This window comes from Grampus griseus (assembly GCF_964374135.1).
Source record: "Grampus griseus genome assembly, chromosome: 16".
Classification (NCBI taxonomy): Eukaryota; Metazoa; Chordata; class Mammalia; order Artiodactyla; family Delphinidae; genus Grampus; species Grampus griseus.
Genome location: NC_139010.1, coordinates 74642541 through 74658178, shown reverse-complemented (window position 1 = coordinate 74658178; position 15638 = coordinate 74642541). Strand labels below are relative to the sequence as shown.

The window sequence follows — 15638 nt, the reverse complement described above, 5'->3', positions numbered from 1 at the left end:
TTTACTCTAATGAAACGGGAAGCTACTGAAGAGTTTTATGTAGGAGATGAAATGACCTGGTTGGGGTTTGAAGAAGAACCACGGCTGCTGCTGAGGATGAATTGGAAGGAGGCGGTGAAAGCAGAGAGACTAGGTAGGAAGCTGCAGGGCCCATCACGGGAGGGGGAGGGGAAGCAGGCAGACCAGGCGTAAAGGGGTGGGCCTCGAGCCTGTACTTTTGCAACGTCTTCAAATAGAGTTCTACGGGCCACGCGTGGAGTGAATTACGAATAAATATTTCTACCTAAATCCTGTAATCAGCCTGTGGATAGCATTCTGTATTACAGTTTTTGTAGCGCTGTGTCTGAGTTTGGGTTCTCCTAGACCTTGAGACTAGGATTCAATGCAAGGAGCTTGTCTGGGAGGTGCCGGAAGTGCAGGAGAGGTGGGGGAAGTCACACAGGAAAGCAGCCAGTAAAGGTGTGTTAAGGAACCTCCATGGGTGACCAGCTTAATCCCTGTGGAAACTCTGGGAACGCACCTCAGCTTGTCTACCCAGGAGCAGGGGAGCTGGGCTATTTTTACACCAACTCTCTCCCCCTGGCCACTGTGAGGGCTGCTGGGCAGGGGTTAATTCTCCTAAATTTCTGTCTTTCCATAGGGATGGGTGGTCCGGCCTTCCCCAGTTCTGAAAGGCCTCAACACAGAGATGCAGGTAAGGGCAGTTGGGAATCTCCGGAATCCAAAGAAGTAGCAGGGCCTGAGGGACACAGAGACATGGGACGGAATTGTGTGGACTTTGTGTTGGGTTTTCTTTCCCTTTTAAAGTAGACCTCACATCATGGAAGTGACCTAAGCCTTTTTGATCACCAAGAGGCCCTAAGAAGCTGTGAAAATTCCAGGGGAGAAGTGACGGTGGCCTGGGCTGAGGTGGTGGCAGTGGAGGTGGAGAGAAGACCGTGTATCCTTTGGGTGCTGGTCGGCTGGGATGGTGGGGAGGGCGCCGTGAGGCATAGGTTTGAGGAGAGAAAGCAAGAGTTTGGTCTTGTGTTTGGTAAGTCTGGGCTGAGTAAGAGCTATCTGAGTGGGGATGTTGGCAGGCTGGATGGGAGACACAGCTCTAAGAAGGGGATAGGTAGCTGAGGGTATGGGGAGGGAGGGATGACTGGGGGGCACAGAGGATTTTTAGGGCAGTGAACTATTCTGTATGATGCTATAGTAGTGGATACACGTCACCATATTTGTCCAGACTTGTAGGATGTACAACACCAGAGTGAACCCTAATGTAAACTAAGGGTGACAATGACATTATCAGTGTAGGTTCATGGACTATAACAAATGCATCACCGTGGTGTGGGATGTAGATATGGGAGAGGCCGTGCAGGAGCGGGGACAGGGAGGAAACGGGAAGTCTCCTGTACTTTCACTAAATTTTGCTGTGAACCTGCAACTGCTCTAAAAAATATGATCTACTGAATAAAGAGCCGGGGGAGAGGGAATAGGCAATAAAGACAGGAGGGGAAAGGCTCAGAAGGAAGCCGAGGTGTGTCGGGGTGGCAGGAAGGGAGCTGCCCTGTGAGTGAACATGAGGTGACCAGGGGCCTACAGTGGGCAGGACCTCCCAACCCAGCCTCACAAGAAGCTTCACAAGAAGCCTGTGAGGTGAGTGTTCCTGCATGGAGACTCTCAGACTTGGGAAGGTGAAACAATCTGTGGGTCCGTGGGGTTTTTTTTTTTTTTTTTTTGGCTACATCATGTGGCTTGCAGGATCTTAGTTCCCCGACCAGGGATCGAACCCACAGAGTCCTAACCACTGGATCGCCAGGGAATTTCCCCATGGGGTTTTTTTCTTTTTTAGTACACGGGCCTCTCACTGTTGTGGCCTCTCCCGTTGCGGAGCACAGGCTCCGGACGCGCAGGCTCAGCGGCCATGGCTCACGGGCCCAGCCGCTCCGCGGCATGTGGGATCTTCCCAGACCGGGGCACGAACCCATGTCCCCTGCATCGGCAGGCGGACTCTCAACCACTGCGCCACCAGGGAAGCCCTCCCCATGGGGTTTTGAACTGAGGACAAGTCGACTCCACCCGCTACTCTGCTGCCTGCCCTTGAGGAGCTCACCGTGGAGCAGCACGAGGCCATGCAGTGGGAATCCGGGGGATAATGTTCTCAGGAGAGGCCTTTGCTAGCAGACATGGCTCAGTGTTGAGACTGCATCTTCCCTGAACCCAGGGGCCCTCGTCAATGGGAAAAGAAGAGGAAAAAAATGAATGCTTTTTGCCGTGGAAAGAGGAAGAACTCAGCAAAACCCAGAGTAATGTTTGTCATCTCTAATTGTAGCCCTACTTACCAGAATATTAACTTGTGGTTCCAGGGAGGTATTTTCCTAATCATCATAAAAAGTAGCATATATCTTTTCATTTGCCTTTCCCTCGACTAGGTCCAAAAATTCTTCTCCCAAACTCAAAAGCAAGAATTTCAGTTATTTTCTACCCTTTTGGTAATGAGGACAAGTTCAGTTTGTCTTTTTTCTTCAGGGGAACAATCTGTGTCCTTGTTGTGACAGCTAGAGAAAACTGAATAAAGAGATGTCTTTTCCAGAATGAATGTGGAAAGAACGTTTTGGCCACCATGTCAGCCACTGCTTATTCATTCATTTGACAAATTTTTCTGAGCAGTTGCTATGAGCCAGGCACTAGCCTAGCCATGGGGACCACAGAGCTGAGCAAGACATGAGCTCTACCCTCATGAAGTTCACAGTATGGTTAAGATCTAGAGAAGACTATAGAAAATTCCAATGGGATGTGGCAAGAGCAATGAGAATGAGAAAAACGTGAGAAATGAGAATGAGAAAAGCTTTCTAGGTACCTGCAAGGTTTCTCTAACCCAGACCCATGGGGGAGGTAGTCCGGGAAGGCTTAGCAGAACAGTGCTCAAATACCAATACTAATTAAGATGATCTGTTCTTGGAATGAACAAGTGGAGGACTCTGCTTATCCTCCCAGGGGAAGTCCTTGGCTGTAGCCTGAGATTTAGCTGAAGGCCACTCACTTTGCAATTCTGAACAGGCTTGAAAGGCTCTGGTATGAAATTCCTTCTGGGCCTCTGGGCCTGAGATTCTAGGTTATTTCATTCCTTTTAGGACAAGGGAGATAAGCTTTAGACAGATATCAGCAGACCAACGTGTCCAATGAAGAGTTCTCAGTTCTAATTGTCCCCTTGCCAATGGATCCCTGTGTGACTTGAGGCAAGCTGTTGAACCACATGCAATTGCTTCAGCTTTCTGTTTAGAAAAGAAGCGATAAGCAGTGAAACGTCCTCTCCAGTGGCCAAAAGATCTGGGAATTGGGCTGCTGTCTTGGGCCTGTAAGTAGATAAGGTGGGGGGTCCTTGGAGAAAGAGAACCAGGCATGGCTTTCTTGACCTAACAGAAGCCATTTTTGGCCTAAGCTATTTTGTGATCTAAGCCTGGCCACAGAACTTGCCCTTGAACAGGTCTCAGTAATTAATGATCTAAAGGGAACAGAAGAATGCAGAAACAAATTACTTTATCAGGCAAGAGAAGAAATTATAGTAAAGATAATACATCAGTTGTAAAGACTTCCAGGTCTGTTTCAATGTTTAAGATTGGCCTGAAGGGCTTCCCTGGTGGCGCAGTGGTAGAGAATCTGCCTGCCAATGCAGGGGACATGGGTTCGAGCCCTGGTATGGGAGGATCCCACATGCCGCGGAGCAACTAAGCCCGTGAGCCACAACTACTGAGCCTGCGTGTCTGGAGCCTGTGCTCCGACAAGAGAGCCCGCAATAGTGAGAGGCCCGCGCACCGCGATGAAGAGTGGCCCCCGCTCGCCGCAACTAGAGAAAGCCCTCGCACAGAAACGAAGACCCAACACAGCCAAAATTAAAATAAAATAAAATAAAATAATTAAAAAAAAAAAAAAGATTGGCCTGAAGCGTTCAACCACCAGATCGACTGGAACTTAAAGCTTGGACTTGGGGACTTCCCTGGTGGCACAGTGGTTAAGAATCCACCTGCCAATGCAGGAGACACAGGTTTGATCCTTGGTCTGGGAAGATCCCACATGCCGTGGAGCAACTAAGCCCATGTGCCTCAACTACTGAGCCTGCACTCTAGAGCCCACGAGCCACAACTACTGAGCCCGTGTGCCACAACTACTGAAGCCCACATGCTTAGAGCCCACGCTCCGCAATAAGAGAAGCCACTGCAATGAGAAGCCTGTGCACCGCGATGAAGAGTAGCCCCTGCTTGCCTCAACTAAAGAAAAGCCCGCATGCAGCAACGAAGACCCAACACAGCCAAAAATAAATATAAAAAATAAATAAGTTAAATAAATTAAAAAAAAAACTTGGACTCTTTCTACCACCCAAGCCCCTTCATGAATATGCATGTACCCTTAGCTTAAAACTTCCCCAGTTTTCCTGTTTGAGGAGATAATGCTTTGGGAAAGATCCCTGGTGTTCTCCTTACTTGCTGCAAGTAATAAATCCTTCCTCCTCCGGATTTTGCCTGGGTTGTGTCTTTTGGCTCCACACCCAACAAGAGGCGAACCTGGTTTTTCAGGTAACAGGCCTGGTGTTTGAAGAATACTCACTTAGAATCTACATTTTGTCACACTTACTGTAGGGCCACTGTATGATTTTTATGTTTGATGAATTTGCTTCAAAGTACCCTGCTCACCACTGAGAACTTGGCTTTACTAATCAACAGAAAACAAATTTTAGATATGTCCTAATTCTCCCAATTTTGGCAAAAGAAGACAAAACGGAAGCCCATGCATCATCCTAAAGGTTTTGAGGACAACACAAACCTTGATGTGCCTGACCCACTCATCTTATTAACGGACTAAAATTGCATTAATAATTTTTTTTTTTTTTTGGCCACGCCATGCAGCATGCTAGATGTTAGTTCTCCGACCAGGGATCACAACCTGCGCCCCTTGCATTGGGAGCTCAGAGTCTTAACCACTGGACCGCCAGGGAAGTCCCTGCATTAATATTTAATTTCATTTCATCCAGAAGCCACAAGGCTACACCTCTGGCTGAAATAGGAAAGGGATTCTTTTACAGAAACAGTAATCCACAGGTTCACAAAAAGTAGCAAATATGGAAATATCTATCTTCCCACCTGGATTAGACCTTTTTAGGTTGGGGCGACAAATAGAAATAAAGTGTCGCTTTCCCAAGCATGCAGCTACTTAGAAGCTTTAACAGGAATTAGCCCCGTATGAATTGGGTCAAGGGACCCGACCACAGGGACGTTTACACGCGGAGGATCCCCAGAAGGCGAGGTGGATGCAGCTCTTCCCCGCCGCGTCTCCGGCCGGGCCCCGCCCCCGCCTACCTAGACCCCGCCCCTGTCCCCGCCCTCCCTGTAGACCCCGCCTCCTCTGCTTCTCCGTCTGCCCCGTGGGTGCCGTGCACCCTGAAGATGGCGGCCGTGGCGGGAAGGTTGCTCCGGACTTCGGTGAGTGGCTGGCGGCGGGGCACAGGCGCGGAGACACTGTGGTGGCTCCGAGAACGTGCTTCCCAGATGGGATCCCGCTCCCCTGCGGCCTTGGGGTCTTTCACCCTTCTTGGAGTATATCGGAGGGTAACGGACCAGAGGCCTCCTCCTCTACGGAAGGCTCACTGCGCCTGCGCAGAGCCGCCCTTCCCCCCACCCACCCTTCTTGTGGTCCCCTGCCCAAATCCCTTTCGCTCCAGGTCGTGGGTCCCCGGTCCCCTCTCCACCTAAGCATCTGGCTCTCGATGCAGGCGACCTGGCCCCTGGTCCCGGTTCTGTAACCGACTCTGTGACCTTGGACAAGTGACTTCTCCTTTCCGAACCTCAGTTAACTTTCCTCAGCTTAACAAAGAAAGAATGATGTTTCCGTGAGCAGCCACTTAAATGCTGGATGAAAACCAAAATGCCAAAGTAACCAAAATGCTTACGTGCAAAAGGCGCTTTTCTCCTCCCCACCCAGGGCGGTCCCAGGGCCGTTTTCTCCAGGCAAAGCCTAGTACCCTCTTGCTACCCGCCCTCCCTTTCTCGTGGTGGGGTTCAGCGCAGCCTCTTTCTTCTTCCTGAGTCATGCTGGACCCTGAAATTGAGCAAACGTTTCCCTTGAGCCCTGTCCAAACTTTCCCGGAGGCTGAACTTTGCTCTGTTTGTTTGCTTCTCTGTGGAGCTGGAAGGCCCTTGTCTTTTCTAGGGAAAACCTTGACCATAGTAGAACATGCTCAGCAGATCTGCTGGTAAAGGGCTTAATACACAGGGCCTGGCCAAGTTTCCCGGTTTCTGAATCCTCTGGGTTGCTCTTAAAAGCATGGAGTCTTTATGTTCTTATAATTCTCTGCCTTGCAGTCTTTTTTTTTTTTCCATTCATTAATTTATATATATTTTTAAATAAAAATTATGTACTTGAGGTGTGCATCATGATTTGATATACGTAATGAAATGATTACTACAGTCAAACCAATTGACATATCCCTTCACATAGTTACTTCTCTGTGTGTAATGAGTACACCTGAAATCTACTCTTAACATATTGCCAGCTTCAATACAGTATTATTAAGTATAGTCAATATGCTTGTACTTTAGATCTCAAGACTTATCCTACATAACTGCAACTTTGTACCCTTTGACCAACATCTCCCTTTCCTCCTCCCCAACCCCCTTTACAATCTTGAAGGATAAGGAAGCAGAAGGGAATTTTAAGAACATGGAGACTCGATCCATGCTCTTAGAGTTTGGAGTTTGGTATTTTTGTTCACGGGAATAAGGACAGCCGAGGCCACTACTGGCCTGATGCCCTCTCAGCAGGGATTCAGCCACCATTCTGGGAATACTTCCTAATTTAAAGTGTTTCTCTTTTTAGCTTGTCCGACAAGTGAGTGCCATTCCTTGGGGCATTTCTGCCTCTGCAGCCCTTAGGCCTGCTGCTTCTCGAAGAACGTGCTTGACAAATGCACTGTGGTCTGGCTCTGCTCAAGCAAAATTCGCCTTTAGCACCAGTAAGTGTTGTTATGCTTTGGTTTGAACCAGAAAATGGCAACATGTGTCATCTCTGTACAGGGGCTCTGAACCCTGGCAGTGTATTAGACTCCCCTGGGGAGCTTTTGCAAACATACCACTGCCCCAGTCCCACCCCAAACAAAATGAGTCAGTCTCTGGGGTGAGACCAGAACATCAGTATTTTTCAAAAGCTCACCAAGTGATTCTGGTGTGCAGCCAAGGGCTGAGAATCACTGAGGCAATCTGCCCTTGTGTCGCATTTCCTTGTTGGTTCCAGAGGTTTTAATCCCGTGTTGGGGAACTTGAAGTGGGGTGAGAACACTCAGAGGCCTCTGGGCCTGCTGTGTGTGAAGGGGTGTGAGCTGACTGGGGACTGACAGTGCAGCTCCTCTAAAGGCATTTGGATTCAGACTTGTGGGCGGGCTCCACTTGGCCATGTTAGGCCAGTCGAATGGACTGCTCCGTGATCTGAGTGACACACAGCTATTTCTTGAGATTTACACTCCATTATCTAGAATATGAGGTTTGCTAAGTACAGCCTCAGATATCTGGAAATGCCTCCTTTAGCTCTATCGCACCTTTTAAAAAGAGTGTATTTAACATGTAATGGTTTCGGGGGATATACTTTAGCAAACCCTCTGTGGGTGAAATGTTCTGAAAAATTTTACCATTTTACTTCCCCAGAGCTTTAAGAAATTTCTGGTAGCGATTTGATGCCACAGGTTTAAACCTTTCCTTGTCACCTGTCCCAAACCCCCCTCCCAACAGCTCCTCCTGTTTCTGAAGCAGGCATCTTGACCCTTGGCCTCCTTTGTCCCGCCTTCCCAGGTAGAAGCACGTCCTCTCCAATTCTGACACAGCTCTTAAATCCTTTCCTTTCTTTCTGTTCCTTCTGCCGTACCCTTTCCCTCCACACCTCTCACTTAGATGCCTGCAGTCACCTCCTAACATCAGGCTCCCCCCTCCCTGTTCCTCTTACTGTCCCCTGCAGACTGATCTTCCTGAGAACAGCCGACGCATCATCCATCTCCTACGTGAAAGCCTCCAGTGATTCCTGTATCTCCTCTTTTAAGAACAGATTCATCGGCCTGATATATAAGGGCCCTTGCAGCATGGCCTTCACCAGCCTTGCTTTGTTTCCCACACGTCTTCCCTCCATGCACACCTGCTCTCTATATCAAGCTCTGCCACGGGCTGTTCCCCACACCTGCCCTGTTCTTTTGTGCCATTAGCCCTGGTCTTGGCAAAATCCGAACCATACTTAGAATCCACCTCGAGGGTCATGTTGTCCTTAATTCTATGTTCATTCCATCCCTACTATCGCCTATCTTTTTAGTTTCCACAGCACTTTGAATTTGTGTACAGTCTAGAACTATGAAAAGAGAAAAAATTACCTAAGATGTACAATTGAACTGAACTTTTAATTACACTATTAATTAATTACTGTGAGAGGATTAAATAAAACCAAATAAGTGCTTGGCTTAACCATGAACTATATACGTGTGTGCTATGTTTTGTTTTCAGGTTCCTCATGCCATGCCCCTGCCGTCACCCAGCATGCGCCCGATTTTAAGGGTACAGCCGTTGTCAATGGAGAGTTCAAAGAAATAAGCCTTGATGACTTTAAGGGGAAATATTTAGTGCTCTTCTTCTATCCTTTGGATTTGTAAGTGTATTTTCTGTGATGCTTTAATGTCATCCTGAGAGCAAGCAGAGATCCCCGCCTCCCCGCTGACATTGCCTGTCTCTAGTTACTCTTGTCAAGGCGAGGGTTGCTGCTGACCCTTTGTCACCGATGGTCTTGTTGATACAGTTTCCCTCTGTAGCTAATTTACAAGTGATAAATATAGGGGGTGAAGTGGCATTCCTCTTAATGGGGCAGGGGTTTAATGTACGGACTCTGGAGTAGTGGTTCCTGTAAGCCAGTCTGTGAGGAAGTTTTCACTGGTTCGGGGGGAAAATGAGAAAAGTAAGGATAAAATGAATTTTCTCATGAAGCTACCTTATTTAGATAAAATTTTGTCTTCTTGGAATATGCCTCCCCTACCCCCATTTTTTAAATATGATTCTTAAATAGGTGATAAATCTTTTTTTTGAAAATTGGAGTATCATTGTGACCAGGAGTCCTGTGAGGATGGTTAACCATTTTGCCTTTCTCACCTTTAAGCAAACTGAACTAGTTTTTTTTAATTAATCATTTATTTATTTTATTTTTGGCTGCGTTGGATCTTCATTGCTGCACGCGGGCTTTCTCTGGTTGCGGCGAGTGGGCTTCTCACTGCGGTGGCTTCTCTTGTTGTGGAGCACGGGCTTTAGGCTCGCGGGCTTCAGTAGTTGCAGCACGCAGACTCAGTAGTTGTGGCTCATGGGCTCTAGAGCACAGGCTCAGTAGTTGTGGCACATGGGCTTAGTTGCTCTGTGGCATGTGGGATCTTCCTGGCCCAGGGCTCGAACCCGTGTCCCCTGTATTGGCAGGCGGATTCTTAACCACTGTGCCACCAGGGAAGTCCCTGAACTAGTTTTTAGACACCTATTGTTCAGATTTTAAAGCCTTGTTTTTCAATTCTCTGATGAAAATTTCTACCCTTTTTTCCTAGCACCTTTGTGTGTCCTACAGAAATTATTGCTTTCAGTGACAAAGCCAATGAATTTCACGATGTGAACTGTGAAGTCGTTGCAGTGTCAGTGGATTCCCACTTCACCCACCTGGCCTGGATAAACACACCAAGGAAGGTATAAACATCATTCACGCTGTGTCTGCACTTGTGATCTTAAAAACTCAAATGATCCCATTAAAGACCAACGTAGAAGTTGTTAAAGCACGACTAGTCTGAAATGGGCTATTAGTCAGGCCTAACCTACTGGCAAATTCTGTTAAACTCTACCCACCCATATCTCCTTTAACATTGCATGTATTTACTCCCCACTACACTTGTATTTTCCGGAGTACAAACAGTAACAGAGAACAGACTCTGCAGGGCAGGAGAACAGCTGGGGTTCATTGCCTCCCCTCTCACGTGTACCCTGTAGGTCCCCGGGACCCTGTGAGCCATGTGGGACAGTGATTAAGTTTTCTGATTTCACTGCTGTCCACGGTCAGTATTCTTGCCTAGAAACTTGCTTGGGAGAATCAAAATTTCTAGCTATGCTGCCGGACTATCAATCAAATTATTCAAAGTATTCTTTTTTTTTTTTAAACTGTTCCATTTTTATGCTTCAGAAATTAATCTTCAACCAAAAGGATACTGTAAGAATTAGAAAAAGAAAGGTCTGTAGTATCAGCTGGGTTTAAATCCTGCCTCTGCCCCTTTCTAGCTGTGACCTGGAGCAAGTTACTTAACCTTTGTGTGTCTCAGTTTCCTCATCTGTACAGTGGTGGTGATGATAGTAGCTACTCCAGGATGCTTAGAGGAGGAAGTGAGACAACAGAAAGAGCTTAGAGCAGCGCTCGGCCCATTGTTGGTGCTCGGTCACCGCTGTCCGTTGCCACCGTCAGTCAGACATCGTGTTGCGTGGCCGAGGCTGCTGCGGGAGCCACAGTATAACAACCAGACCTGTTTGCATTTTTATTAGAATGGCGGTTTGGGCCACATGCACATCGCACTCTTGTCAGACTTGACTAAACAGATTTCCCGAGACTACGGTGTGCTGTTAGAAGGTTCCGGCCTTGCACTACGGTAAGATCTGTTTCTTATGAACTTGAAATTGGTTTTCATGTTTAGCATCATCCTACTTCACAGGGGATTTATAGACACCTTGGTAGGGAATTTTTAGAACCCCAAATCCTTAATTTGTCTTTTAATAAGCACTGATGGATGCCTCCTGCAAGGGTTGGCAGTCTTTCAGAAATGGCTGAGACATGTGTGCCCCCTGCGTCACCCTGGGCCTGTTTCTGAAGAAGGATATCATGTCTTGATGGTCACACTGCTCCACTCTCCCTGACTGTCTGGGAGCCACTCCTGGTGGTGAAGCCATCAGACTGTTTGGAGATGAGCGGGGGCGGGGGGTGGGGAGGTGGCCAGCAAGGGTAGGAGTCCGTTTTCTGGAATGGTTAGGATCTTGTACAAGCACTGGAATCAGACTGGAGTTTGAATTTATTTAAACTCAGCTACTTAATAGCTGTATGACTTTGAGCAAGATATTTAACCTCTTTGAGTCCCATTTTTCCTGTAACTAAAATGAGAATGTACCTCCCAGGTTGGTTGTGAGGATTAAATAAGGTGAGGCAGCTACAGAGTTTTTGGCACAGGCTCTAGTGCCTGTCCCAGCCTGTCAGCCTTGCCGGGAGGGATGAGAACTTAGGCCTTAGAACTGGCGTCCTGATGGCTGCTGAATGAAGGAGGGATTGGGCAAAACCGTACCTCCAGGAAGGAAGCGAGAACCCCTCTTGGATGCGCCTCCCGGTTTTGCTGGGGGCGGGCTTGAACCCGCTCACCTGCTTGCTCTTGTAGCTGACGTCTGGCCTGCTTGGGTCACACCTGAAATTTTAGCTCCAGGAGCCACCTTGGAGCTTGGGCCTTTTTGACTCCAAGGGGATTACGGTCTTCCTTTAATAAACTAAAGCCTAGCTTTGACAGAGGTGGCAAGGGAAGGAGAAGAGTGCTGGCATTTTCCTCCCAGGATCTCCTCCCCTGTAGAGTCGTGCTAATTTTGCAGTTACCTCCCTACTGGTTTCACTATCAGGATTGACAAAGGGGGAGGAGTCGAGTCTGACTTGTAAGATAAGGCTTTCTTTCTGGAGTCTGTGGGCCCTGATCCATCCTAGCCCTGTGTCTGCATCTAAACGGTGGACTCCACCTTGCCTGCACCCTGCAGGGGCATGCACCAGGACCCCTTAGCCTCAAAGCCTAGACCCCCAAAGGCCAGGCCCAGGGAGGGGGAACCACCTTTTTATCTTCTGAGTTTTCTCTAACTTGTCTTTTTCCTGAGTGATTAACACTTGGAATGCCACACCCTTTTAAAGATGGACTGTTAAAAACCTAGGAGTTTTATGACATCTGCATATGTCATAGTAACACCAGCACTCATATGGAAGATGAGCACAGACCCCAGGGTGGGTCACCTCATTACATTGCTGCCAAGTGACAAAGAGTGATGGGCTTGGACAATCTGACAATAAAAGTAATAACTAGAAGTGATTGAAACACATCAAATATGTTTAAATCGATGATTTGAAGAGTTCCAGGGAACCAATTCATTATTTTGAAAACTATTAATAATGGAATAGTACTAAGCACTCATTCTGTCTTTCCTGTACCAACTGTACCTCAGGGTAACCAAAATAAATAAAAGTGATGGGCTTGGTTTTTCCTTTAGATTTCTGCTCTGCATAGCCTCAAGGCCAGTAAATTTTCCCATGGGATTTTCCCCCCTCTACGCAAGAATTCACTCATTTCATAAGTACTTACTGAATACAGATAAAATACATCTCTGTCCCTTCCCAGTTGCCTGTGGTTTCTTGCCAAGATTTGATGCAGCAGCCCGAAGAATGCTTACTACATCACTAATAAGAAGTCTTCAGTCTCTGTAGTTCAGTGACTTACAGATTCTGCGACATATAGGTCACATTTGTAAATGTGACCGTACTGCCTGTTTTCCATGGTGGCCTTGTCCAGTCCTGTCTTTGTTAAAGCATCCGTCATCAATAAGAGATGATAAGCTGTTTGTATAGCAAGGAAAACCCCATTTTTAAGCATATGATAGAGTTTATTAATAAGTGCTCTATCAAGGATAATTAAAGACAAAAAGGGGTAGAAGTTAGAGTCTTTCTAGCTCTGGTAATGTTGAAATACTGATGATGATAAATTCTGATGCAGAGGTCTCTTCATAATTGACCCCAACGGAGTCATCAAGCATTTGAGCGTCAATGATCTCCCAGTGGGCCGAAGCGTGGAAGAGACCCTCCGCTTGGTGAAGGCATTCCAGTTTGTAGAAACCCATGGAGAAGTCTGCCCAGCCAACTGGACACCAGATTCTCCTACAGTAGGTTTATTTTCCAAAAGCAATGGGACCCCAGCAGAGGGTCCCAGGTCCTCACTGCCTCAAGGGCTGCTGGCCTGGAATATCCATGAAAGAAGCCCACCCTTGGAGCAAGGGTGTAGATGGTGTGCAAATGGGTGAAGCTGGTGCAGGTGGGGGTGGGACCAGGCACCAGGCAGGCTGTTAATGTAAGTTTCATCCAGGTATTTTAAAGGAAACAGACCAATCTTTAAAAAGTTAAAGAACTTTAGATTAAAAATTGATGGCTTTCGCCTCACTTTTGAGATCATAAAGTCACTTACCCAGTGAAATGTTTTTGTATTTTCAGATCAAGCCCCATCCGACTGCTTCCAAAGAATATTTTGAGAAGGTAAATCAGTAGACCATCCCACGTGCACCTGCAGCTTCCCACACCAGAAAAGAACCACAGCTGGAACTTACTTTTAGCATTTCAAAGATTATTATTTATAGAAGGCAAAAAAACAATTATGCTTGTATTCGTAAATATTACTCTAAATGTTTTGTTTTTGTAACATTGGCCAAGGCTTTTAAAATGTGGTTAGTTACTAATGTAAGGAGTCCTTTATTGGCAGTGTATGGATGGATGGCTAGTTGCTATAGAATGTGCAGTTCCCCTATTTCTTGGATCATGTCTTCAAAGGGAAAAGGAAACAACTTTTCTTTATCAGCCTTACTTGAACCTTTGTGTGTACACTAGCGTAGTGTGACAGGCATCAAAAGCTTCTGATCAAGGGTCCTGAAATTTTCTTCTTGAGTTTCTTTATATTAAACTGAATTTTCTTTTAAGATCATAGTTTTAAGTTGTTAGCATCAATTGTCTAATTTAACACTTGCAGGACTTCCCTGGTGGTCCAGTGGTTAATACTCTGTGCTCGCAATGCAGGGGGCGTGGGTTCGATCCCTGGTCAGGGAACTAAGAGCCCACATACCATGCAGTGTGGCCAGGAAAACAAAACAAAACAAAACACTTGCAATGAATGTGTATGTGATTGAAGCAGATGTGAATCATGTTTTTTAAAAAACCACCTACAGTGGCCAAGTGACTTAACTGACCATGCATGTTCCCCAGTCCTGAGATTTATACTTTATATAATTATTTTACTTATTTTGTTAGCTGACTTAGTGCCTACATACATTTCTAATATTTATTGGGCATAATTATAAAGGATAATTATTGAATCCAGGGATTGCATTTTGAATTTGAATCATTCATGCATTTGAATCATTGTAATTATTTTATTTCCTGAAGTGTTCAATGTAAAAAAAATAAAAATAAACATTTTAAAATACTTGCATTTTTTTTTAATACTTGCATTTTTAACACCATTAATTTATTGGTTCAGCTTATGCTGTGGGACTCTAGTTTTCCTTCTCTGATTATATCAACAAACATTTATTGAACATTGAACTCAGTGGCTACAAAGATGAATAAGATGCTGGCTCCACATCCAAGGAACTCAGTTTAGGGGGTGAAAGAAACATGGAAGCATTTGTTAATTTTAATAAATCCTGGAGTTCCTACCATATGCTGTGTACTATTTTGGAGGCAAGAGAGTGAACAGAAAAGACACACCCCTTCCTTTATGCACTTAAATTCTAGAGGGAATAAACATAATAAAAATACATAGGGGGACTTCCCTGGCGGTCCAGTGGTTAAGACTCCTCACTTCCACTGCAGAGGGCGCGGGTTCAGTCCCTGGTGGGGGAAACTAACATCCCACATGTCTTGTGGCATGGCCAAAAAAAAATACATAGGATGTTTGGAAGGACAATAGAGTGGAGCGAGGGACTAGAGCAGAGTGTTGCAGGTGTGTTCTAAAAGGGTTTCAGGGAGTCAGTCTCTCCAGGTCTCTTCTCATCTGTAAAATGAGGACTGTAATTGTACCTATCTTAGGGTTTTGATGATCAAATGAGATAAAACATGTAGGTGAGGGAGTAAGGAGGATAAGAAGGTTCTAGGCAAAGGGCATGGCAGGTGCAAAGGACCTGAGGCAAGGGTGGACTTGGGGTGGGTGAAGAATTGAAGGGCCATGTGACCAGAGCTGTGAAGGAGAAGCATGGTAATGGGGAGCCCAGAGTGCTTTATGGGCAAGCTAAGGACTTTGGATTCTATTCTGAGATGGGAAATGTCAGGAATGTTCTTGAGAAGAGTTACATCAACTTGTTCTAAGAGGATCACTCTGGCTTCTTTGTTAAGGCTAGACAGTCCAGAGAGGGAAGCAGGTCAGGTGGGCTGGATCTGTGACATACTTGCAGGGAGAGCCAGCAGGATAATAACAGGTGTGCTAAACTGTGGTACAACAGATACATTCCTGGGGCATAGAACACTGGGGAACAGCGAGGAGGGGGCACCTTACCCAGCTATGGGCATCAAGGAAGGCTTCCTGGAGGACAAGATGACGTCTTGAAGCCTATGGAAAAGTGAGCCAAGTGAGCTGAGCAGAAGTGGGAGCGGAGAGGCCACATGGGCCTCTGATAAGCTGGTTTCATGTTCCCAGAGGGGAAGGCAAAGCAAGGGAGGGCAAAGGCCAGCTGCCTGTAAGTGGCCCAGACTGAGCCAGCACTGTTAGGGCTTTTACATGTTTTATCTCATTGGACCCACAACAAAAACAAAATAGGTACAATTACTGTCATCATTTTACAGAT

The 15638-nt window shown here is 46.4% G+C and overlaps 1 protein-coding gene across 1 annotated transcript; it reads left to right on the top strand.

Moving 5' to 3' along the window:
• Positions 1–5383: 5383 nt before the first annotated feature.
• Positions 5384–14281, top strand: PRDX3 (peroxiredoxin 3). The gene is made up of 7 exons (XM_082674154.1): positions 5384–5462; positions 6856–6991; positions 8517–8658; positions 9590–9725; positions 10566–10669; positions 12809–12974; positions 13300–14281. The coding sequence occupies exons 1-7, from the start codon at positions 5427–5429 to the stop codon at positions 13351–13353; spliced, it is 774 nt and encodes a 257-aa protein (XP_082530280.1). The 5' UTR covers positions 5384–5426; the 3' UTR covers positions 13354–14281.
• Positions 14282–15638: the final 1357 nt, after the last annotated feature.

What these genes read in the sequence shown, in the direction of transcription:
- PRDX3 (XM_082674154.1), top strand. Translation starts at nt 5,427, where the DNA reads ATGGCGGCCGTGGCGGGAAGGTTGCTCCGGACTTCG. An exon ending in AAAATTCGCCTTTAGCACCA is followed by an intron (nt 6,992 to 8,516) that starts GTAAGTGTTGTT and finishes TTTTGTTTTCAG; the next exon opens with GTTCCTCATGCCATGCCCCT. An exon ending in GGACACCAGATTCTCCTACA is followed by an intron (nt 12,975 to 13,299) that starts GTAGGTTTATTT and finishes TTGTATTTTCAG; the next exon opens with ATCAAGCCCCATCCGACTGC.